Source organism: Phyllostomus hastatus, unplaced genomic scaffold (assembly GCF_019186645.2).
Source record: "Phyllostomus hastatus isolate PE091 unplaced genomic scaffold, TTU_PhHast_1.1 phas_contig_58, whole genome shotgun sequence".
Lineage (NCBI taxonomy): Eukaryota > Metazoa > Chordata > Mammalia > Chiroptera > Phyllostomidae > Phyllostomus > Phyllostomus hastatus.
The window spans coordinates 37458062-37483981 of record NW_025333916.1 but is presented as its reverse complement, the minus strand read 5'-3'; the positions used below and the strand labels follow the sequence as shown (position 1 = coordinate 37483981).

General features: G+C 41.1%; 1 protein-coding gene across 1 annotated transcript in view; it reads right to left on the bottom strand.

Annotated features, from left to right (window-relative positions):
- ADCY2 (adenylate cyclase 2) overlaps positions 1-25920 on the bottom strand; it is a 350931-nt gene that overhangs the window by 101094 nt on the left and 223917 nt on the right. Inside the window, exons 5-7 of the mRNA XM_045848376.1 lie at positions 12758-12906; positions 8921-9032; positions 3514-3641 (exon numbers count right to left, since the gene is read on the bottom strand). Of these exons, the coding sequence (XP_045704332.1) occupies positions 3514-3641; positions 8921-9032; positions 12758-12906 (389 nt within the window). The remainder of the gene's footprint in view (positions 1-3513; positions 3642-8920; positions 9033-12757; positions 12907-25920) is intronic.

Genomic DNA, 25920 nt, shown 5'->3' with positions numbered 1-25920 from the left:
ATGGTCCTTACTTCTAGGCCTTTGTTCATGGCAGCTCCTCTCTCTGCTCCCCATGCCCTTGAGCCTCCTTTCCCTGACAGGGTGTGGGTGTCACATGACCATGTTTTTCTATCTGTGACTTAGGCAAGACCTTGTCCTCACTCAGGGAGGCTTTCTGGTCTCTGTGTCTAGGTTGATGTAGGAACCTGTCCTACATGCTCCAACCTCCCTGAGTGCAGGCAGCACTGCCATTTGTGCCCATCTGCTCTCAGAGTGTCATCCCTGTGAAGACACAGACTTGTCCAAGTGGTTTGTGTGCCCATCAGTGGGCTCAGGGCTGGGGACAATGTAGATACTCAATACAAGTTGATTCATAGACCCAAGGATTTCAGAAGGATTTACTTTGGTTCTGTCTTCAGGAGATGAAAAATTTGTCCTAAAACCCATAATTGTTCTTAAGATTTTAATGTTGTAGGGAGAGAACAGTTTCGACCATGTGGCATTTTAGTACCAAAATATGGTCAGCAGAGAGCCAAGAGGAGATAAAAAGGGAAGATGAGGCACTCGCAGTGGCCATTCTGACAGAAGTGACTGGTTAATAATTTGACCCTTTAAAACTATCTCCATGTCCTGTGTGTCTTTTGTAGGAAAATGAGTTGTTCCAGGGTTCAGACGAATTCACTGGCCAAATGTTTTAGTGCATGCACATGCAATCTATGATGTGTAGAAAAAATGTTGAAGTGCTTAAAGCTTACAACCATAATAGATGGACTTTGTAGTTGAAGAGGAACTTTAATGACCTTCAGCATCAGGGTCCTGTAGGCTACTTTGTTGATTAAGAATAGCTTACATTCTCATCACAGGAAAAAATACTCTGTAAGCATTGACAACATTCCAAATTTGCAGCTGAAGAGCTTCTGCAGTGGTGCATGAGCGACCAGGGAACTAGGTGCTGAAGGTGTGGGGGTCCCAACGTAGGGAGAAGACACTGGCAAACATTTACGAGCCCTCGTTGCTGGTTCTTAAGAAAAACCTGAGACAATCTGGCAAAATTCCAAGTGCCAAGTGTGAGTTTTCTTGTCACCATCTTAAAAAATTAAAATTCTTTTATTTATCCTCATCTTATGGTTTAATGAAAGGGGATGAAATTCTTCCCCTTGCATGTGACAGAGAACAAAGAATTTTTGAAATTTGCTGAGATGCTCTTTCTTTTTCTGACCTTTATTGGGAGGGTCTAACAAAACAACCTATTAACGATCACTTTGTCAGCTGTATATGAGCCATGTGGGTGATTTGTAACAGAGGAAGAATGTGGAGGCCACGATCGATGAGTAGAAGATAATGGGGACACACACTCAGTAAGATCCAAAGTTAAGTTTAGTTAAAAGCAAGGGTTCTGGAAAGTGTCCTCAAATCCACTAACATTATTGAGATTCTGGACACATAACATGTTACTAATGTACCTGTGATGAATGGATAAATAGAACAGATATATACATGCAATGAAAACTGATTCCACCATAAAATGAAATTAATTACTAACACATGCCACAGAGTACATGAACCTTGAAGACATACTATGTGAAATAAGCCGTACCCTAAAGGAATATACTGTATGATTCCACTTACAGGAAATACCTAGAATAGGCAAAGTCATAGAGACACAAAGCAGAATAGAGGATACCAAAGGCTGGGGGGAGAGGGGTCTGGGGAGTTACTGCTTCATGGAGCTTGTCTTTGGGATGACAACAAGCTTTGGAAGTAGATAGTGGTGATGACTGCACAGCGTTTTGAGTGTAATGAATACCACTGAATTGTACACAGAAAAATGATTGAAAGGGCAATATTTATATTATGTATATTTTACCATAATGAGAATGATATAACTGAAAAAAAAGAAATTATTGATGAACTGATGACCCGCCAGTGGATCAGAACCAAGGATTCTCTCTCCTAAAAGCTCTTCAACTTGCTGGGATAAAGTAAACACAACAGAACTGGGAAACGGTTAATTCAGAAGCAGAAATCAATCTTTAGTAAAAGGGCAAGCTGTTTAATCCAAAATGTTATTGATGCACATAATAAGTAAATTTATCCTTTGTAAAATCTTTCCCATATCTATTTACAAAAGAAATCCAGAAGAAACTGCCTTTCTCCAACAGAACCTGTTTCATCTCAGGTTTGAAATCAACACTGAGGCTGCCTCCAGGCATGGGTTGTAAATTTGAGAAAATCTATTAGCTCCAATAGCTGGATTCACTTACATCTAGACCCATAGTGTGGGGAAGAGTTAATGACTTTTGAAATAAGTACAAAATGTTTTTCAAATATCAAAGAAGACAAAGGATTTATTTACGGGAAGAAGCAAGGAAAGTTAATTCCCACACACTTCCATGTGTGTAGCTGAGGCCACACTGATTGCAATTCTCTGCTTGATTACACTTTTTTCATTTGCCTCCCTATCCTGGATTTGCCCAGTGGTCTATGGCAATCACTGCTGAGCTAGTGGATATGGAGCACTTAGGTCTCCTGGGCCCAGCTGAGGCTGTGGAGGCTTCATTATTCTGCCCTGGACACCAGCTTTCAGTCCATTTGACCTCATGACCAACATACACGAGTTGCTAAACCCTGCGGCAGCCTGACTTGCTGCTTCCTCGTGTAAAACCACATCTACTCTAACCCTGAGACAAGGAAACAGAACATTGACCACTTAATTCCTACCCTGTTCAGAGTAAAAATATGTGGAAGACAAAGCAAAATCACTTGACTATAATAGGCAATCAAAATATCCAGTAAACTAAAGTCTTTAAATCATAAAATCAGCAAAGAGCTTTTATCACTTACAAGAATATTCTGGGTTCTACAAAGACCATTGCTAAAGATGGATGATGCATTATGGTGCTGGTAATGAAAATTAACTTTGTAACTGATACTTTTACCCTGTAACTTGTCAATTCTAATGAAAACGTTATTCTACATAAGCCAATCTTCCCTAGAATTACAACAACGGAAACTACAGATATAACACAGAACACATATACAATGACTATAAACTGAAACTAATTTCTCAGATCTGAGAATTTTTGACTAGATGAAGTAATTTTGGGCTTTGATTTTATATTAATTGGTGCCTGCTGATAAAACTACTTTCCTTCTTGCAATTGGTGTGTAGCCATATTGTCGGTCAGAAATCATGCGAGATCCTAAGATTTCAGACATTTTAAGATTAGAGAAGACATTTAAACTTTTTAAAAAATCACTTTTGAAAAAACTAAAACTGTCCTTTTCTACAGATTCCTAACTCAGTTTTAAAAAAAATCTAGGACTGATAATAATAATACAAAACACTTAAAGAAGTCTTACTTTGGATCAAGCTACTCACATGTCAGCAAACAGGTCTCTGAACATTTACATTTAAATGTACAATAATGTGTTTAATGCCAGTAGACAGATAAACAGAAATAGTGGCAAGTGAGATCTGCAGCTAAAACTTGCTAAACTGTTAAAGAATATCTTATTAAGCATTACACTTACTTGATGGCTTCACACATATCCAGTCCCATTTTCACACAATTCTTGGCATGGTTAGGGAGCGATATCGGGAGTCCAGACACACAGTAGTAGCAGTCCCCTAGAATTTTTATTCTCATACATTCATTCTCCTAGAAGAAAAAGTCACAGAATTTCAGTTGCATGAAGCACTTACATGTTCATTAAAATTACAGGATGTGATCAAGAGCTAGTTCTACAGACTCAGTGAGTAGGGTTCATGGGGAGAGAAAGGAGAAGAAGTTGGGTTTCCCTTCACTGTCCACCAGGAATGAGCCACCCTCACCCACGTGCCCATTTGCCAAAGGAGAAAAATAAGAGAAAGGGTATGAAAGGGAAAGCACTGAATGTTCTGGAATGATTTCTACTTAATACTAGGAGAAGATCATATAGAGAGGATCACTCTCCTTAGTCTGAACAGCCCAGAACACTGATGGTGAAATGCAACTTTCTGTGCAGAGAAGAATCTTCCAGGGCAGAAAATGATGACCAGAACTCCACTGGAATTAGGAACTATGTTATCCCCTACTTGCTCACTGTCTTCTTCATTTATATTGAAGATTCTTGCCTGCAGACATGTAACTTCTGATAAACATCTCCACCATATAATAAGGTACCATTTGTTATTGTCAAGTTATTTAAAACAACTCTGACCTTAGGTTAAACCAGTTAACTATAAAGTTAGACTAACTCATCATTTTTCTTGGCTGGGTTGTTTTTATAATAATATGAAGACTGACTTCATTCATATGCATCAATCTTGCATCCACTTCTAACCTTTTCAACTGACTTATAGACTCTTCACTAAAATAATCCAAAACCAAAAATAAAACCAAAGATATACCAAACATAGATTTTTCCTTCTTAACACTAACATAGTTTTATGTATAAACTGAACAAATTTGAAATAATAAAATTAATATAAAATACTTTTGTTCTTCATCATGTTGTAGGTGTACAGGAGATTTTGCATATTTCTGTCTGGGGTGGAGAGACTGCATACTTTCCTGCTTATCTACAGCTCTGTAGACGATGCACCAGCACTTTCTGATGACAGTATCATAAGTAATATAAAGGCAAACAAGTACTTTTTTGATAAGGCTACTTTTTCATATTTCCTAAATAGATATCCTATATTCTGAATCTAGAATCTAGAAAACTGTAATATTAATAACAGTGAATTCTTGGCACTACACTATTATTGAAGATAAGTTCACTGTATATGCATGGGTTTATTTCTGGGTCCTCTCTTCTTTTCATTCGTCTGTCTGTCTGTTTTTATGCCAGTATCATACTGTTTTGTGTAGAGAACTGGTTTGTTTCAGTCTGGCAAATGTGACTCAGCTCTGTATGGAAAACCTACAGAAGTGATGTGGTGGGCAAGGAGCCAGACCCTCAAACCAGGTTTTCCCATGGGAATCAGGCCTAGAACATGCATACAGACTGTTATGGCTTGCTCTTGCTAAAACTCCACGACCTGGTCTGAAACAGTAGATGTGTATTGTCTATCCTCAAGGTAATTTCCAAAGCCTGTGTGAATTTTCCCAAGGACGGAGCTAATCAGCTCGCCACCTTTCCCTTCTGCATTTGTTATTTTTATTTCTTTGACTGTACCTGAAATGTGGACAACATGGACAACAATATTTTATGTAATAGATAATAAATGATAATAGATAATAAATAAAATTCTTTGATGTAAGACCCGAGAAAAACAATAAAAGCCTGTCTAGGCAAGGGTCGGGGTGCTCTCTTCTTGAGAGAGTGGCTGTGCCGTCCCCTTTCTCTTCACAGGATTGCTGTCACCTGTGCATTTGTTCTCGTCTCCAGTCACAACAGGCGGACTCTGCTGGTTGGAGTCTGCCACAGTTTTGATTGCTGTAGCTTTGTAATATATCTTGAAATAACAAAATGGAAAGACAGGCATAGATATATGGAACAGACTGACAGGTGTCAGAGGGGAGGGGTCTTGGGGGTGCTGGATGAAAGAAGGTAAAGGGATAAGCAAAAAAAATGTGTGTTTATCAGTTTTATATATGTGTACATAAAATATGTATACATATATATGTGTGTATGTGTGTATATATATGTAAAAACTGATAAACACAGACAACAGTGTAGTGATAACCAGAGGAAAAGGGGGTGGGGGACAGGTGGAGGTATGCAAGGCAGGGGGAGGGGGAAATGGGGATGGAAAGAGACTTCGCTTGGGGTGTTGGGCACAGGACACAATGTGCAGATGATGTTTTGTTGTGTTATACACTTGAAACCTGTATGACTTTGTGAACCATTGTCATCTCAACAAATTCAATTTAAAAAGTATGCTGCCTTTAGCTCTGTTTTTCTTGCTCAAAATTACTTTGGCTATATGTGGTCTTTTGTGGTTCTTTATCAATGTCAGGATTATTTTCTATTTCTGTAAAACATGCTACTGAGATTTTGATAAGTATTGCACTGAGTCTGTACATAGCTTTAAGTGGTATGGACATTTTAACAATATTACCTTTCCAACTCATTAACATGGGAAGTCTTTCTATGTATTTGTGTCTTTTTAGGTTTCTCTCATCAATGTTTCATGGTTTTCAGTGTAGAAGTCATTCACCTACTTGATTAAATTTGTTCCTAAGCATTTTATTCTTTTTGATGCTAATGTAAATGAAATTGTTTTTCTTGATTTCTTTTTCGTATATTTCATTGTTAGTGTATACAAATGCAACTGATTTTTGTAGGTAGATTTTGTATTCTGCAACTTTATTGGATCCATTTATTTGTTCTAATGGATTTTTGAGGATTCTCTAAGGTTTTCTACATATATGGGCATGTCTACGAACAGAGATAATTTTATTTCTGCCTTTCTTATTTTGATGTTTTTTATTAGTTTTTCTTGCCTAGTTTTGTCTAGGACTTCTAGTACTATGCAGTACTGTATTGAACAGAATTGGTGAGAGTAGGTGTCTCTGTCTTGTTCCCTGCCTTAGAGGAAATTTTTTTGGTTTTTCACTATTGAGTATGATATCACCTGTGGATGTTTCACATATGAATTTATTATGTTAAGTTCCTTCTATACCTTATTATTTGAGAGTTTTTATCATGAATGTGTGATTAATTTTGTCAAGTGCCTTTTCTGCATAATGAGACAATCACATAATTTTTGTCCTTCATTTGGTTAATAAGGCATATCATATCAATTTGCTGGTGTTGACCCTCCTTGTGTCACAGGAGTAAATCCCACTTGGTCGTGGTGTATGACCCTTCCACTAAGCTGTTGGATTCGGTAGGCTGAGTGAAATAAGCCCTACATAGAAGAACAACACAACATCATACTACTTATATGACTAATCCAAAACAGTCAAATTCGAATACATTAGTGGTTGCTATGTCTAGTGGGGAGGAGAAATAGGCAGGCCTTAGTTAAAAGGCACAAAATTTCAGTTATGCAAGAGGAATTAAGTCCTGGAGATCTACTGCACAGCACAGAGTCTACAGTTAACAATACTGTGTTGTATACTGACAGATGTGCTAAAAAGCAAATCTCATGTTAAGTGTCTTAATAACAAAATAATAATAATAATAATAATAATAATAATAATAATAATAATAATGGTAAGAGGAAACTTTTGAAGGTGATGTATATGTTTACAGCACAGATTGTGGTGATGGTTTCATTGGGGTATACCTACCCCAATAAATTCATTAAGTTGTATGTATTAAACATGCATAGCTTTTTGTATATCAATTATACCTCCATATGATGTTTTAAAAAAATAATGGCAAATGAACAATGACTTCACGTTTCTCAGCCTGAAGTTATGTGCTTTGTACAGTATTCACTCAAGGGACTGAGCTGTTTGCTTATGACATTCTCCAACTCCACGTATTCGAGTATGAGGTGTGGACTGGTGCCCCAGGCATGCCGCCTCTGTGACTGACAATCCTGGGCCGGACTCCAATATTGCCCGCACATTCCTTTGTTACGATCCATCAGAGAGGAACAGGGAGTCACACCGAGGACCTCTGTTGTAGGTAATAAATTGTGGCCCCCCAAGTCCATATGTTGAAGTCCTAACCCCTGGTACCTATGAAGGCAACCTGACGTGGCAACAGTGCCGTTGCAGATGTAATTAGTGAAGATGAGGTCATGTAGGAGTGGGGTGGGGTCCCGATTGAATACGACTGGTGTCCTTATTACAAGGGCAAGTCTGCACACTGAGACTTGTGCGCAGAGAGAGCGCCGTGTGAACGCTGGAACTATGTTGCACCTGCCACGCTGGGATATTTCTTCATAACGTGAGCAGGGAGGCCAACAAAAATGACCTTTTATTGATTCAAACATTCAAGACATTATGTTTCAAGCATTTTTTCCTAAAAAACGAACACCCACAAAACTCAACCTGTTCCCTTGGTTTGTTAAAGGAAAGAATCAGGACTATCCTCTCACTAATTTTTGAAACCCCCAGTGGGAGCTGTCGCGGTCAGGGGGGGCAGCAGAGGCTCTTCGTGGGAAACTGGACCCCAGAGTGTCTGAAAACATCTATAAGCCAGAGTTAATCCTAAGAGGTTCGGCTGGGCCGTTCTGTGTTGTTTAAAAGTGAAACGAATCTTTCAGTAACTAAATTTGGGACCAACACTTCCATATATAGATATCTCATCTTAATAAGCATAATGAAGTACTTGTTATTGGGAACAATTTAAAAGAATTAGGCTAACTGGAAATGTTTTATAAGAAGTAAAGGGCTAACAAATCAAAAAAATTTAATCAATAATCCCACCAGAAACCCTAACAGTTCCAATAAGTAAGTAAGGTCTAGTGTGGTATAGATTATTTGTCATCATTTCCTCTTTGTGAAATTTCTCATGAATGATCATGTAAATGGCAAATACAGAACTTAATTTTTTCTTAAGTGGCACAAGGGTCAATGGATAAAAATGAGACAACAGTAAATAAAGGGCTTAGGGAGAAGGTGTGCATCCTACTTCCAGGTACTTCCAGGATACTTACTAACAATATGAACACATGATAGTTACAACTAGGTGAATGGGTTCCATGTTTTCAATGGCTGGACATCAAAATGCCTAAAAAAGAACCTGAGAATAGCACAGTGCGCAGAGATGTGCAAATTAAATCTCATCATTTAAAATGTGTTTATTATATGTGTGCTGATTTATATATAAGCAGACGTTCTAAAAATGGATGAAAACGTGCTAATTATATGCTGTGGCATTTCTGTGACTTGGGTTTGAAACTTATCAGGACTCAGTGGCAAATCCAACTAATTTACAAACAACATTCCTAAAGAATGCTTTTTATATAAAGTAAAACATTCATAATGAGCCCAAAAAAAGTAAGCCATAATTTTACATATCTTCAAAATAAAAGGAAATCACCAATACTCACCTTTGCAATTTGATCGAACTTTCCAAACAGTTCGTTCAGCATGTGGACCAGCTCTCCTGGGGAACAGTCGCTGGCCAGCCGGGTGAAGCCAACGATGTCGGCGTACAGGATGCTGTGGGAATGAACCACAGGGCCAGTGTTTATAAGTTTAGAGTCATTAAGAAGGTAAGGACAGTGTTTTCTTTAAGAGAGTGTACATTTTTACACTTAAATTTACATTTGCGTAAGAAAAAATGTCATTTCTCTGAAAAGGGAATACATAAACATTTTGCTGAAAGTTCCCATTAAATTGTTTTATGTTATATTTTTTAGATTACAATTAGAAAAAAATAAGTTTCCCAATACACTTTTGCCATTCTAGTCGAGTCTTACTGATGACTTTCCTCCCTCAGGGCTGCCCCCTTCTCCTTCTCTGGTTTCTGTGCTGTCGATCCTGACAGTTCACTACACGGTCATAATCCTGATGGCCAATGAGTACGTTTCTATTTGTTACTTGAATTTGTGTTATAAGAATTCCTAAAGTACAAGCAGCAAAATAATAAAAGTTAAATCTTATTTTTATAGATTTCAAAAAGCTAGAATAATAATATTCTTCAAAGAAAGTAGACTTAACACAAGATTCTGGACTATTCACTGCCTGCCAGGACAACGCAGACAGGGTGCATCTTTCTAAAGCTCAGAGATTATTAGTTGGGTAACAAAATAAATAAAGACAGCAAAAATGCCCAGTTACAAGTGATGGTAAGTTCCATAACAGAAAACAACAGACCGCCACAAGAAAGAACAGTGTGTGTGTGTGCGCGGGGCAGGAGCGGGGTGGTGACCCGATGGTGAAGAGTCCGGGAAAGTCACTCTCAGGAAATGACAGTGCAGCCTCCCTTCAGGGCTGTCCGTGCTAGTGGGAGAAACCAAAATGAGTTTGTAGGGGAAGGGGGCTGATTCGGCTCTGGCTGTGCTGTCTGATGGTGGTGTCTGTGGAACACCCAAGAGGAAGACACCCGTTAGGTAGATCATATGGAAAACGAGGCTTGAGTTCTGCATCTTAGCACCATGTGAATGGTAATTAAATCCCAGGAGAGAGCTGGAGAGAACAGAAAAGAGCAAAGAGAGAGCCCTGAACACTGATTTTATGGAGAGGCTAGATTTGGGGAAGAAAAGAGCACCAAGAAGACTGTAGAAGGAAAACAAAGGAGGTCGTAGGTGAGGAGACTGAGGGATGGGGGAATTCTGTAAGTGCAGGGGCAAGGTCAGGGGGCCAAGCAACCTGAGCGGTCACTGAGATTAGGGTGTAGAAGTGTGTCAAACAGATTTGGAAACAAGACAGTTGGTGACTTTAGCAAGAACGAGTTCTGTGACATGGGGGAGGTTAAAGTCAGAGAGTGGCAAGGGGAGAGAGAAAAAAAGATTAGTCAGAGAGTGTGAAAAAAATCTCTAGAATCTGAGCTATGAAAGGCAGAAAGGTCATTTTAGAGTTGGACGGTGGTGCTGGATGAAGAGGCGAGTCTATTTCTTAAAATTTGATGGGCTTGTGAATGTTCGGCACTCGTGGGAGGGATTCAGAGGTAGACCATGAAGACTCAGGTGGCAGCTGGTGGTTGTTACCTTTACAACTACAAATTCTTGTTTCCTCCCCCTCCTCTCCTTTTCCTCATTATTATTATTGTTGTTGCTACCATTCAGTGACAAAGAGAAAAATATTTTGTTGAATGAATGGTCAAAGAAGAACTAAAAATTAGCAACTGATCTTTTGGGTACTATCTACAATCCTAATTAATTCTTAGTTAAAAAAACAAAACAAAACAAAACACCAAATCCTCAGTTAGTGACTAGGCTGGCTGCTACCCATGCACCATGTCTGCCTCTTTGCTTGTACTTGTTCTGTTGCAGGATGAAAAAGCCACATGTCTTCATATTTCTTTTAAAATTAATTTCTACTCCATGTCACTTAAGCTTTTACATTTTTAAGGTTTAAGTATTTACATTACTTTAGGATTCCAAGTATATTTTATGAAATTAAATTTAATTCAATACTGCAAACATACTCTAGGCAACATGTGAGGAAAATTAAGGCCACTGAAGCTGCTTCGCTGATCCTCTGCCTTAGACGGTGTGGCTGGCAGTCAGCCTCCCAGGTGGCCCAGGGATCCTCACCTCCCGCCACTCACACCCTGCACGGTCCCCTCCCACACCGAATGGAACTGACCTGCACAAACAATAGGACATCCCAGAAATGACCAACCAATGATCACCGGGCTAAGCTGCTCCCAATTTCCCACCCACAGAAATGGGGAGACAGTGTTTATTGAAATTGATAACTAATAGCATGAGAAGCCTGCAGTTGATGGTGTCTTTAGTCATTTTCACAGGCTTTTTGTTCCGGTATTGTCACAGCTACTTCCAGATGGTCTGTGATCTTGGTTAGATACAGGTGCAAGTATCTTCACATGTTTTGAATACCTAATATGACTTAAAAATATTCCCTGAAATGAGAGAGGCATTGCTGATTCTCAGACATTAAGGTTGGACAAGGCTTTTTGCTTGTATAATATACCTTGTCAGATACTGTGAATATTTTTTCTTTAGTTATGTAGGTAAAATACTTAAAAACTTGAAGAGAGGCCAGTGTTTTAAATAATTTTACTCCTTAACATGTGTAAATGTTCTTTAATTTTTATCTATCCCCCCAAATGGCCACACTTTTATTAAAAATTTTACTCCTGAATCTTCATTTATCCAACTGTGTTTTCCCAGTTTACTTAGTTTGCACTGTTTTTCTATTAGCTTCTTCTCGGTAGGCGTTTCTTATTTTACATTAGCCCTGTGCATGATTGGGTCATGTATATCATTAGCTCTATGCACCTTTTCTAAAATCTGGTGTCAAAATGAGATTTGTTTTTAGAAATGCATTTATTTTGCAATTAAATGTTTCTTACTAGTGAATTTCAAAACCCTTGACCTGAAGCAACCAGACTGGAAGGCAGCATCATGCATTGGAGAGTCGGGACTGGGTGGAGAATAGGGGGATCCCAGTTCCAGCTGATGCTCAAGAAATGTTAGTTGTTTGTAGCTGACATCATAGAACTAATGAACAGGGGGATGGGGAACTCTTACAGCTAAATTACTGACATTAAAACATAATGAATGAGGTGAGATCCATGCATGAGAACAAGGCGTCCCACACCTCTCCCCTTCCTGCCTGCAGTCTCATGCTGCTAACAGCTGTCCAGGTACTGTGATCCCAGGAACGGCGCCCCGAGAAGGATATATGACAGCACCAGACTTTGAAAAGCAACAACTTCGACTATATATTAATTAAGGCACATATCAGTCCCCTGTGATGTCAGCCACGGTTGACCATATCCCAGAAAGGCTTCAAATCTTGATCCACAGCAGGTTGCTGAGATTCCCGAGAAAGCACTGGCTTCTCTGAGCCCTGACTGCCAAGCCCATCTTGAGAAATGATCCTTGTGCTGAGAGCCCACTCACCCTCCCTCCAGTCTCACTGCAAGGCAGTGTCCTGGGCTCTAGGGACCATGAGATCAGACCACGCAGTTCCCAGAATAAGAACACTGTCCACCTCTCCCTCTTTTATGACTGATGGTCTGCCATAGAAATCTGCGCTATGATGGAAAACTCAGTAGAGGAACCTGTTTTCCTAACGTGAAGGCCCTGAGAGGCAGCACACAGGTGGGCGAAATGGTAACCACTCTACGTGCAAAGGTTTAACAAGTACAATGGAGACATGCCACTGCAAGACGTGGGCTTCCAGTTAAAAGTGCCCCCACTCCACGAAAGGGCTGCCCAAACTTGCTGAGGAAGACCAACAGAGCAGCGTACCTGACGTTGGTGTGTCGCTTGACATACAGGTTGTGAAAGTTGTTGGTGTTTTCCATCTGGCCGGCTTTGGGGCCCTGCAGCCTCTGGATGATCTCGGCTTTCATCTCCATGGCTATGTGAGCCGGCAGCAGGGACAGCAACAGCCGCTCCTGAAACAGGTGTGGAAGGAAGACTGAGATTTCTAATAACTAAGGGAACAACACCCAAGGAGTACAGGAAGTCATCACAGAGTTGTAGTGCGGCCAATTGGAGGACTATTTCCAACGAGTTAAAAATACAGATTCTAGAACTACATATTGAAAAAAAAATCAATTTTTCTAAGGTCAGAGTATGTTCTTTAGTGTGGAGAAAAAAGGAAGGCAAGTTATTTCCCCAAAGATATTTATACATTTTGATTTTAAAGTAGTAAAGCAGAAATAATTTTAGAATGACAGAAACCAATGGTCAGTTTAAGATAGAAAACACTCATTTTTTGCTTGCTCGCTCACATGAGAGATATGGTACAAGCTTTATTGCATGTTAGAAAGTCAACCAACATTCCACATTTCCTAAATAAAATAAATATTTTCAACTATTTCATTTTCTCTGTGATGAACATTCAATCCCCTTTGGTGACTCTAAACTATTATAAAGACAGCATCAGGAATATTAGCTTCTGTAAAATGCCGTCTATAAAAAAAGAACTATAGGTGGAAGGAAAAAACTGATATGAGCTTTTCTTATAATTTTGGTTTTTAAATTCAGTAAATTCAGTAAATTCAGTACATAATGGCATGAAATATTATAAATATATACTTATTTTAATATGTACTTATTCTAGTTAGAGTGGAACTTCTCCATTTTCTTCAAGAAAAATATGCAGTGTTTTTTTTGAGGAGAAGTATCACAGAAAGGCAATCTTTAAAAGTTTGTATTCATCCTAGAGTATTTTAAATGCTAATCTACTGTAGAAAACACCATGTTCTTTGGGTATTGTGGATTTAACATTTATTGTGGTATTCAGTGTTGATAAATAAACATTTTTAAAATGAAACATCTTCTTCATCTTCTAAATATTTTTTGAAAATAGAGGAAGAAGAGAACCTGGGCTTTGCTCTTGAGTTCACAGGGCAAAGGGCCCCCCTTCTGGGCCCTCCCCATCTGCTTTGGTGGTTGTTGGGAACTTCTCCTGAGGAAACAGAGGGTGGTCCAGACTGCGTCTTGATGAAGATGGGATGACGGACCACAGCCCACCTGACCCTGCTCCAGGCAAAGACAGGGGCAAAGTGGACAGAAGACCGAGTACACGCCTATAGGGGGACATCAGTTCTCCGTGAACTTGCATAGCTGAGTGTTTATTATTCATTTGCTCATTTATTCATCCATCCATTCATTCATTCACTCAGCTATTGTGAAAATGACCCTCACTGCCCATTCAACACCAGGCTCCTTGATAAGTCCTAATGGTAAGTGTGAAGCAAAATGAAACAAAATGTCCTTGGTGCCATGTTGCTTACAGTCCAGCAAAAAGCTGGCTGACAGTGAGTGCACTTGCTGTCAGATGAGCCTAGAAGGACATCTTTGTTTGGACAAAGCCGCATGCCTGGGACTCTGGGCAAAGGGGAGGGGAAATCTAGCCTAGGAACATCTGCTATGTGCCATGTGCTCCCAAGATCTCTATTCATGTCATCCAATTGAATCAAAACAACAACCCTATCTGGTCAGTATGGCTACCAACCTCCCTGCAACAGAGGTGAAGGAGGCTCTTAGGTAGTGGGCAGGGAGCTACCACTCATCATAAGCGCTGGTACTGACATACCAAAGGGAATTTTATTCGTAATTATGGAGTTAAGAAAACACTTTTTACTTAATAATAATCTTTTAAAATCTTTGTTCAATTATTGATATTTCCACTTAAATTAAGGAATGAAATGAAGAATTCAAAAGCATGTAGTGCCCATACAGACATCTGGGAAAATACAAAATCATATTAATTACATAAAATAATGAGGGCCATGTCTAATGTAGTCCAAGATATAACAGAAATGGAAATGTACAATGATATTAACCTAAAAGATAAAATGGTAATAAATCAAGTTAAAATGTTTTGAGGTCCAAGCATTGAGTGGGATATGGCAGAATACATAAATTTATATTCGACTGTAGTAGTCCAGAAAGGATGCAATTTCCATATTCACCGCAGAAGGAGTGAAAGAACATATGACTAACAAGCAAGCAGTGAAAATGGGAAGGAAACCCCCAATTAACCCAAAACAAATCAATAAGGAAGAGTCAAAGAAGAACATAAAATAGGTGGGACAAAGAGAAAATAAATCATAAAATGACAGCTATTAGCCAACTGTATCAGAGATTATATTAAATGATGTTCAAAACTGCTTTCATCAACTAGAGGGAAGCTAGGGAGGAAAGAGGGGAATTTCTCTTTCCTCCCTAAGATGTGGGTGCCATAAACCACAGTCAGGGGCCTGCCTGGTCACACGCCCAGATGGGAACAGGGCTGCCCCAGATGCAAAGGGCAGCACGTTGCTTTGAGATGCCACCAAATCTCTGTCATTATCAAAGCAAACAGATACTGAATATAAATTTGTTAACTTCTAAAACAGTGACCAGGACTATGTTGGCATGTAGAACACAGCAGACTATGAATCTGGACCTAGGCTCTCTATCTAGAAATCCCAGTGGATTCTGTATATCTACGGAGATGCCTGATGATGGCTTTAACTCGATTAAAACCAATTTCGTCCTCTTTCTGATGGGTGACAGATGAGTCCAAACGCTCAGCTGACACAGCTCTACATTGCTGCCTTATGACAACAATAACCTGTGTGTGCATGAAGACTTGGTGCCGTCCTCTGTTGAATTTAAAGAAACCAGTAGACCCTCCCAATGTTTACATGCATTCCTGGTCATGCTTCCTGTAGCCAAAGTTGTCAGCATCCTACTCACATTCCCTCTGCCTTCCTTGAAGGTCACCTGCATCCTGTTCCTTTATAAATTTAGGTTGCAGTGTCCCAATCAATATGGAAGTAATTGATGGAAACATCTTCAGCTTCTGCACCTATCACCCTTCATGGGCAGATCTGAGCATGTTCCACACTTTCCTCCGAGGGTCACCAGCAGGACTGAGCCCCTATTGCCACCAATGGCCCCTTTCAATGGCTGACCTCCCTCCCTTACTCTTCTACCTGGACCAACTAAGTGACTATACCTAGAGTCTCCTCTTAGGGTTGTCTTGTGGTAAACCTAACCAAGAAATTTCTTCCCTCCTCTTCCTGTATTCTGTATTAAGGATATGCTAAATCCCAAAGTACACAGAGCCAGACTTTCTTGAAAGGCAGATTTCATGAACAAAAAAGAAGAATCGAATATAGTAATTCTCTTCTCTGGCTGTAGCTTCATTTAGTGACCGAATGTAAATTATGGTATTTTAGATCAAAATATAGATGGATGACTGGCTTATTTTAGGTAGCTTGAAAAATATATGTTGAATTAACTAAAATGGGCTGAGATTTTCTTTTTTAAAAGTGTTAATGAATCCATGTGAATTTAGACTGGAATAAAGATTTTGGTAATAGCCCACCAGCCAAATGAAAGGACCCAAAGTTCCCCACTATCACGTGCTTCTGGTATCACTGGTGGACCATAAGACCTCTTTATTAGAGGTCTGCACATGTCCTCTTGGAGATCCCAGCACTGGATAAGCCTCCAGTGTGGTGAATCAAGACACTTTTAAATTTGTCTTTCTTCCCTTAGAAAATGCTGTACTTCAAAAGAAAAGCCAATATTATGACAGATATGATAAATTTCAGCTCAATTCATAATCTGACATGGTTAATATTTCCATTAATATTTCAGATTTTTGTTAATTTAGCTGCATGTCTTGCCAAATTATCTGAAAGCAACACACAGACCTCAGTGCTTTATATATACCTGATATAACCTAGCTACATTATCTCTCCAAGTACATTGGAGGCCTCCCTTAAGGGGACTTCTGGAAGATCAAGTTGTCATTAAGCTGATTGATGCATACCATCACTTCTTTCTCTTGTTAGAAGAGATGGTAAAACCACAGAGAATTTGGCTAATTTTGGCATATTCAAAGGTTACCTGATAAATGACTTGGCCTTGGTTTGAGGGTACCATTTCAACAAATCACTTTATTAAACCTCTAATTATTAGTCATTAGTAACCAAATTTTCCTAGAATTTGTTCTTTTAAATTGTGCCTTGTAAAAGAGCTCCAGAGTTAGTACATTTCAAAGTACTATTGATCAAAGTTGAGGGCATGCTGAGCTTAGAAGTGTTTCTAATAGAATAAAACAGAGCAGATATTATAACTATATTTGTATGCTATTTTTGTGATTTTTTGGTTGACAGGAAAATCCAATTTAAGCAAGGAAACTTCTATTTAAATTTTGAACTAAGATTCAGTAATGCAGATTATACCCTATCCCTTCAATAAACCATGCATGTAATAAGTATTTAAATTTGCTTTACTTCACAAATGGCAGGATGACAGTAGCATCCTCCTCCCCTAAGAATTTAAACTTTTCTCCTCCTTCAAAATTTCTATTTATTTCTTATTTGAAATGCAACTCAATTACATCACGATGCCAAACCAATGCAATGAACAGAAGGCATATTGTTATAAATGTTCCTCCTCCCAAAAGAAAGTAGCTACCAGAACCATGAGCAGCCACTGGGTTTCACGTGGTGCTGAGGAGACAGATGATGTCTTTCAGTACCATCCTACAGTACAAAAGGACCAGATGTCCATTCGAAATCAAGCCCTGAAAAGCACTCCACTTACAGAATATCTGCCAGGCACATGAAGCTATGTCAACACCTCCCATCTTCTCCTGCAGCAAGCCTCTCCCGTGGCAACAACCTCCATCACCAGCAGGGCCCCAAAGTTAAGTTCTAGTAAGAACTGCTAGTGTTGCTGTTTCCCATTATAACATTTGGGTTATTTCTCCTAGGTGCCTCAGAGAGCTTGCTCCCCATCAGTCAGAATGTACTGAATACTGTCATTATTTGAAAGGCCTTGCTTTATCTTTCTTTGACTTAAAAAATAAGTCATCATATTTATGTAAGATGGAGAGTATCAGTACCTCGTAGTAGAAAACAGCACTGAAACGGGAGAAGATGTGGGTTCCTGCCCACTCTCCGCCACTACCTAGCAAACCTCTGCCGAATCACTCCAGCTTTTTCGTCCCAGTTTAGCTGTCTAAAAATATGCCTATTGAACCAGGTGAGTTGAAGCTCTTCGTGTCTGTGTGAGTTCCTCTCATTTCACAGAACCCCAGGAAGCTCTTTTCAGATTTCACCTCTCACTCGTTTGGAGTCCTGCAATTAGGGACACACAGAAGAAAGAACCCAAACGCTCAGATCTGAACAGGGTACCACGACAGGAAGAAGGACTGTGAAAAAAGAGAGCCCCCTGGGATCTAGACAAAGAAGGCAGGGAGGAGGCTCAGTCCATCTGGTTCTTGAAGAGTGACTTCCACGAGTGGAAGGAGGCTGAAGAAGGGATGGCCAAGCATTCCCGGGCCCCGTACTGACGGCCAGTGCTGGTGTGCGGAGGGAAAGTCAGCTTGTGTGTTTAGGAAACATTTTGTGGTCTAGGAAAACCGGAATGCCTTGTTAAGATTGAAACCAATATGCACTTCAACCAATCAGCATTCCCTTTGACAAAAGAGTTAAGTCCTTTCACAAATAATGGTCACATACAATTTCATTTAAATTCAAAACATTTTTGGCCAAAAAATAGGTATAGGTGTGGCTCAGAGAGGGGCGAGGTGGTAGTCACTAGGGAGTCAAGACCAGATGACACTGTGTCTTTGGACTTCACAGCCACTGACAGCTCTTTCCACACACTCTGATTTACAATGTCAACCAGATGACAGGAACACATTCAGAGAGCAAATCATTAATAGAAGGTGCAAGAATGAAATTATCACTCACCTTCGATGACTCAGAAGTCAAAAGAACAAAGACCTAATCAAGCCCAATTGTAAGCTATGTCCATAGTCACGGATGATGTCAAATTAATATTTCTTTTTTTAAAAAATATTTTATTTATTTATTTTTAGAGAGGGAAGGGAGGGAGATAGAGAGAGAGAGAGAGAAACATCAATGTGCGGTTGCTGGGGGTTATGGCCTGCAACCCAGGCATGTACCCTGGCTGGGAATCGAACCTGGGACACTTTGGTTCCCAGCCCGCACTCAATCCACTGAGCTACGCCAGCCAGGGCTAAATTAATATTTCTAAACTTGTTTGGTGGAGAGAATGATCCTTTTGCCTGATTGTGCTGAAGCTGGAGACTTGAACCCCAGAGCAAAATTGCAGGTGGGAGTGAGTCTCAAGTTGGCAGCCCTCAGCCTCTTCCCACTCATGCATCTGGTCCAAACCCCCGAAGGAGTGTCCCCGGGGTACCACTGGGGCCCAGTGGAAACCACAGTTAATATCACAACACTTTCTCTCAGGAGGCAGTGAACTGAGGAGATTTCTAAAAGAAGCGGAATGATTCTTCTCACCAACACTTGACTGAGTCCTGAGGAGTGCATTTCCATCTGTTGTGAGTGTGAAGCTGAATAGCTGACGCTCAATGCTGAGGTGAAGTTCAAATCTCTGCTTATCTGTCCTGATAAATCAAGTGCCCCGATGCCATCCTCCAGAGAAGAGCCTCCAAAGACATAACCCCAGATCATACCTGTTAAGTACTGTGCCTGCCCTCAAACACTAATTGTCCTCTTAGGCACTGATGTGCTGGATAGGGAGAGAGGGCCCCATCATTTCTGCATAGCACCAACTTTCCAGAGAAAGAATAATAAAAGAGAAAAGAGAACTGGTAAAACTGTAGCCATTCTTATCCTGCTAATCAAGCAGGATGTCCAAACTTTCTCAGATAAAGAGTAAAGATGTAAGCAGCAAATTGTACAGCAATATCATCAGGGCACAAAGCTCAAGGGCTGTCACACTCCTAGAATTTTATTAAAAGTAACCCAAAAGAGATGACTGTGGTTTACCCGCAAGTATAAAGGCGCCTTTCTGCCACAGTTTGCCAGACAGTCAACTCGTCACACACCAGACCTGTGTTAATATTTTTGGCATGCAGTATTTTTAAAGCTTTATCTTTGTCTTTAGAAAACACCTTCTTAGTAATCAGACTGCATATTTTCTTCTAGGGATTCAGCCATCTAAGTTTCACTAATACTTCTGTTTTTGAGAGAACTGTATCAACTACTAGCTAAAAATGTAATTCTTGTTCAGTATCTCATATGCACCTCTACCTACAAAAACAAACGATGGCTTGGAGCTTTTATAATAGATTTTACTGTGAGTCGCATATGATGATAACTCAAGTTTAATCATACACTTTATGTAGCAGAAAGCCTTCATTTGGGGTATTTCCCAACTCATTTATTTATTCTCAGCATGTAAGTTCTTATGACTTATCAAGATTTTAAGTCCAGAGGAAAGACTGGCAGGCGGTGGTGGGCTGAGTGCTGATTGGCTGGTGGACAATGTGTCAGGCAGGTTTGTGTGTGCGGGCCGAATGAATCGCCTTTAGGTAGGCAGTGCACTGAACAGCTTGCCACATTCCTCATCATTCCCTGTCATCCTGCAGCTTTACTGTACACACAGATCTTGTCTGTTTTTCCTCTGAATTTTAACTTCTAACCCTCAGCATTATTGGCATTTGGGGCCAGTTCATTTTTTATTGTTAGAGGTTGCCCTGTGCATTGCTGAATGTTTCTCTGCATCTATCCAGAGACTTAGACTCGATTTTTGTGACTTCCACCCAGTAGATGCCAATAGAACCTCCACCCCCAGCAGTGACAACCTGGACCCCTCCAGGAGCTCCCAAAGGATCCCTGGGGGTACAGTCTCAGCTTGTGGAGAATTACGGCTCTAAATGTGAGATTCCTCTCTTGGACCTCTAACTTGACTTTTTCCCTATTACCCTTCTCCTTTCCACTCTGGACTCCACGGTCCATCATTTTAATCACTTTCTTGCCCTCGCCCTTTCAAAATAGAAGAGCACAACTTTCTAGGCCACCTCTCAGCAGAACATCATGACTTCTGTGACCTGCTACTGGCCAGAGGCCACAAGGCTATACTCTCCTCTAAGGGGTGTTGGGGCATGTGCCCAGCTAAAAGGAACCTCTTACTGTAGAAGAAAAAGACAGTAAATATTGGGAAAATGAGCAAGCATACAAAGAGTGGTCTCTATCACATGCAGAGAACCCAATGCAGAATTTCCAAAAAGGAAACCATCACCTTCTCTTCCAGAGCTGCCCCTGCCTCCCAATCTGAATTCAGTTAAGTTGAACATCCTGCAGCTGCCCCAGCAGAAACCTGCTCTCATTCTTGACTGCTTTTTCCCTCTTACCATCCCATGTCCAGTGAAGCAGCGGTTCCTGTCCTTCGCTTTAGGCACCTGCCCCTTCCCCCACCTACTGCTCTTACTGGGGTTTCAGCTACCTCTGCCACCACCAGATGATGGATCCCTTCTTTTTTTTTTAAGATTTTATTTATTTATTTTTAGAGAGGTAAGGGAGGGAGAGAGAGAGACAGAGTGAGAGAGAGAGAGAGAGAAACATCAATGTGTGGTTGCTGGGGGCCGTGGCCTGCAACCTAGGCATGTGCCCTGACTGGGAATCAAACCTGCGACACTTTGGTTCACAGCCCGCACTCAATCCACTGAGCTATGCCAGCCAGGGCTGATGGATCCCTTCCTAACCGGACTTCCTACTTCCTGACCCCTGCCCATCCTTTCTCTTCTGCAGCAGAGGTCTTTCTGAAGTAGCCAAATCAAGTCAGTCCCACCTCTGACGGCTTCTGCTGACAAATCCCAAGCCCACCAGTAGGTTAGAAAATATGCTTCACCCTCGTGAGTTCCACCCACCTCCTTACTTCATTCTCCTTTTTCTTCTGAACCTGCGGCCCAGCTCTTCTGAACCAACCCCAGTCCCAGCCGGGCACTGTGCTCGCCTCACTAGAAGGCATGCTGCCCTGGGACCTGGACCATGGGCTGCAAAACACCATTCCCACCCACCGTCCTTCCCTAAGGCTGCCCCGCCAGTTCTTCAAGCAAACTTCTCATCACATACTGCCTCCTCCATCACTTCCTCCGGACAGCTATCCTGCATGGCCTTCCCACCCCAACTGGGTTAGGTGCTGAGTGCTGTTTTGGCACCTGCTGTTTACCCTCAAACTCTAGGAAAACCATCTGTTTACCTTCCTGCCCAAGGCTGTAGGTGTCAGTGGGCCCAGGCTGTGCCTTCTTCAATGTTATGTTATGGGTCCGAAACACAGAGCCTGGCACAGAGAAGACCCCAATAAACATCAGTCCAATGGATACAGGAAGAAACGCGCATGAGCGACCAATGCCTCTTTACACTTTGAAGGTTTCCACTGGGCAGCTCATTAAACAGTGTGATTTTTTCAGTAGAAAATCCTGGCCTTGGTCTGCCACTCATTAAGTGGACTGTGGGTAAATTATGTAACTTCTTTGGCTCCCCAAGTCCTCCTGTAGCCTGAGAGGTGTCTGAGTATAGTCTACTGTCTCCTCCACATCCTGGTTTTTGTCACTCTGTTAGGTGTCAGGAGGAAACGGGAAGACATCCTTGAGTATGACAGCAGAAATGAAATATCTTAAAAAATAGTTTTTGGTAATTTTTAAAAACATGTGATTTTCTCCATTAGGAGAAATGATAGAATATATATAATAAAATATATGTATGTGTTACATATGTGTGGAATATATGTATATACCTACTTATCAATATCTATGTACCTATAGATATAGATAAATGGATATCTTTAAATTTTGTCACAACGTGCATTCAGTAGGCATGCATGAATGGATTTCTAGGGCAGTTGTGGAGAACGCAGGGCCTTAACATTCTTTCGTATATTTTTCTTAAAGAGGTTCTGATATCTGATTGCTGTAGAGCTGATGAACTGAGAATTTCCTCTTCATCATTCTGCAGGTACGAATCCAAGTGTTCACGTAAATCACGCTGGTGAAGCCTCCTCTTGTCCCTGACTCGAGGACTCGGCGTGAGGGAAGGCACACAGCCCAGAATGAGGTGTGGAGGGGGAAGGAATTAATGAATAAGTTATGAACTGCAGCCCTGCCAAAGTGAAAAGAGGGCAAGTTTTCTGCCAGGAAACAGAAACTGAGATCAGCATGGGAGTGTATGTCATGGCCATAATGCATCAAAAAATACTTATTGATTAGTTGAAATAACCACATTAGCATAAATAAGCTTGGGAATTCTCACCTTTGTCATACCAATAAAAATATTTGTCAAACAGTAAGCAGATTTTTAAGATCACAAAATTGGCATGTGAAAGGCTGATGTTTGATAAAATATTGAAGTTTTTGCAATGATTTTTAAGGAAAAGAGCACTTTATTGTCACCAGCATCTGGGCTCATGCTGACTTGAGCTCAGGCCTGGCTTGGATCAGCAATGTGTTTCAGCTCTTTATTGCTGTAAAAGATATCACCCCCGAAATGAGTGGTTCAGAACACTAATGCATTTTTCCCTCACGATTCAGGAGATTGGCTGGGTGGTTCCTCTGCTGGTTTTGCTGTGGGCCAGTCACCTGGAAGGTTCAACTGGAAGTGTGGCCTGGCTGGAAGACCCAACCTGGCCCCGGTTACACGTCTGTCTAGGGGTTGGTCTTGGCAGGGGGCTGTGCCTCAGGTCTCCTCCATGTGGCCGCTCACCTCCCTTGGGCTGGACCGGCTTCCTGATGGTTATCTCAGGGCAGCAGTCCCCATAGTGAGAGAGGGTCTTCAGGGCCTCACAGGGCCTGGGGTCCAGCATTCACAACATCACTTTCCCATATTCTATCAGTCAAAGTGAGAAGCAAGCCCACCCAGATTCAGGGGATGGAGAGAAATGGCTGTGTTTTCCATGGAATGCGCACCGGGTGGCAGCAGCTTCTGATGTTCAGGGCGCCAAAGGCTGGGTGGATTCAGGGTTTAATACCTGGTACAGCTCCTTAGGGCCTCTCCATGCAAGTTCAAGTTTTACCTGTCATGGATTCCAACTTGACTTTCTGTGAATTCATCTTCTGTCCAACTCCGCACACAACCTCTCTCTCTCTCTCTTTCTTATTCTCTCTCTCCTCATTCCCATCCAAACACTGGCTCCAGGCTGGACTTTACAGAGAAGAAGACATGGAGGACTGGCCCCTGGTGAGCAAGTGAGGCGAATGCTGGTTTGTTTGTTCTCTGTACTCATACTCTGGTTTCTACCTCAAATTAACACACTTGGCCAATATCTTAGAAATGCTGTAAAGCAAACTAGATAAGCAATGAAATTAAGCATGTGTCTACAAATGCAATCAATCCCTTTCAGTGTAAGGTTGCTTTTCACAAAAACTCATATGAAATTGGTTCAGAAAAATGAAGTTTTTAAAATACTTAGTGTTTGTTTAAAACAGGACAAAGTTAATAAAACATTGAATAGTATTGGGATATCTTTTAATAAATAATTTTGAAAATAAAGAACAAAATGGCATTCAAATATGTTTCATGATTCATTCAAGTGATCCACTGATATATCTGGGAATGTTCTGTTCTCTCTTTAGTGATTTTACTAAAAATACTTTTTTGGTGGCCGATAAAAACATTGCTACACTACCCAAAGCAAAATGTCCTTTGCAATGATAGATACAATTATGTTGGAGATGAAGATCTTCAAAAGAAGCATCCAAAGTTTCAATTCACTTAATGGACCTTGGGCTTCGTATGCATCTTGGATTCAAAATGGTGAAATTCACATAAAATAAGATGCCCGATACTCACTCATGCTTTGTTCAATACTGCAAAACTACAGAATAAAAAACCATGTTTTGAAGGACCTTACATTTAAAAAGTGAAATATACTTATCCTATTAACTTTCAAAATAATTATTTAAAAAACCAATGGTAGATACTTCTATTCACAAACGTTCTGCTGCAGCTGAGGGATAGTGGAGAGCTCTGCACAGTGGACAAAGTGAGGCAGACTAGAGCCTTCGGAGGGCACTCCTTGCTAGATCCCAAATAGATGAGGGAACAAATCCCACCGCTACCACGGCTGATACTGGGGGGAAGGGCAGAGGGGATCAACCCAACACCATGATCAGCGTCAATGGCAGACACATGCACGGAGACATGGACACTCACTTTTGGACCCCCTACAAGTGGGGGATGGAACCAGGGGGGCACTCCTTCCTCCTACCTAATCCTGCATGGGAGAAGTGAGGAGATAAGAACCGAGAGTGTTCCCATACCTGGAGGATCTAAGGTTGAAAGGCAGACCACAAAGCTAGGAAGCCCAGAACACAGTCCCCGTGGGCCCACAGACATGTTTCCGGGAACAAGGGAGCATCTTCAGGATACGGTGGCTGACCTGGTGTCTGCCCTGGTGTCTGCCCTTCATGTTCCACCTGCGAGCCTCTCTCTCAGGCCTCTTCCTACTGTCAGGGTCACTACTTCTTCTATTCTCCCACCTCTTACTTCTCGCCTTTGCTGCGGGGCCTCCGTCTACACAGTGGGCAGAGGACAGGGATGCCACACATCCACAGCACCCAGGCTGGTCCCCACAGCAAGGACAGAGCCGGCTCCCAGTGTCAGTAGTGCAGAGGTTGAGAACATCTGGTCCACGCATCCTGTTTCATTGCCTGTCAGGTACATCGTGTGTGGTTGAGATTTGCTGTTGCTTAAAAAGGTAATAGAACTGGTTAATACAATCACATACCTCTTGTCCTGGGAAGTATTGGAATTTACAAACCTTGGAGAATCACCCCATATTATGGCTACAAGCACCTGTGGGCTATTTTGTGCTGAACAAAACAAGGAAACTGCCAAAATCTGAGTCTTGTGCACCTGCTCAGTCCCTCAGGTTGACAGAAAGCACGGAGGCAAGCAGGCAGCAGAGGTGGGCTTGCTGGGGCGGGTGTATTACATTGTATTCATTTGCTAGGGCTACAGTACCAAAGTAACACAGACTTAAACAACAGAAATGCATTTCCTTCAGCTTCTGGAGGCTGGACGTCTGAGATCAAGGGGTCAGCAGGGCTGGTTTTCTCAGAGCCCTCTTTCTCCTTGGCTTGGAGATGGCTTCTTTTCCCTGTGTCCTCACATGAACTTTCTGCT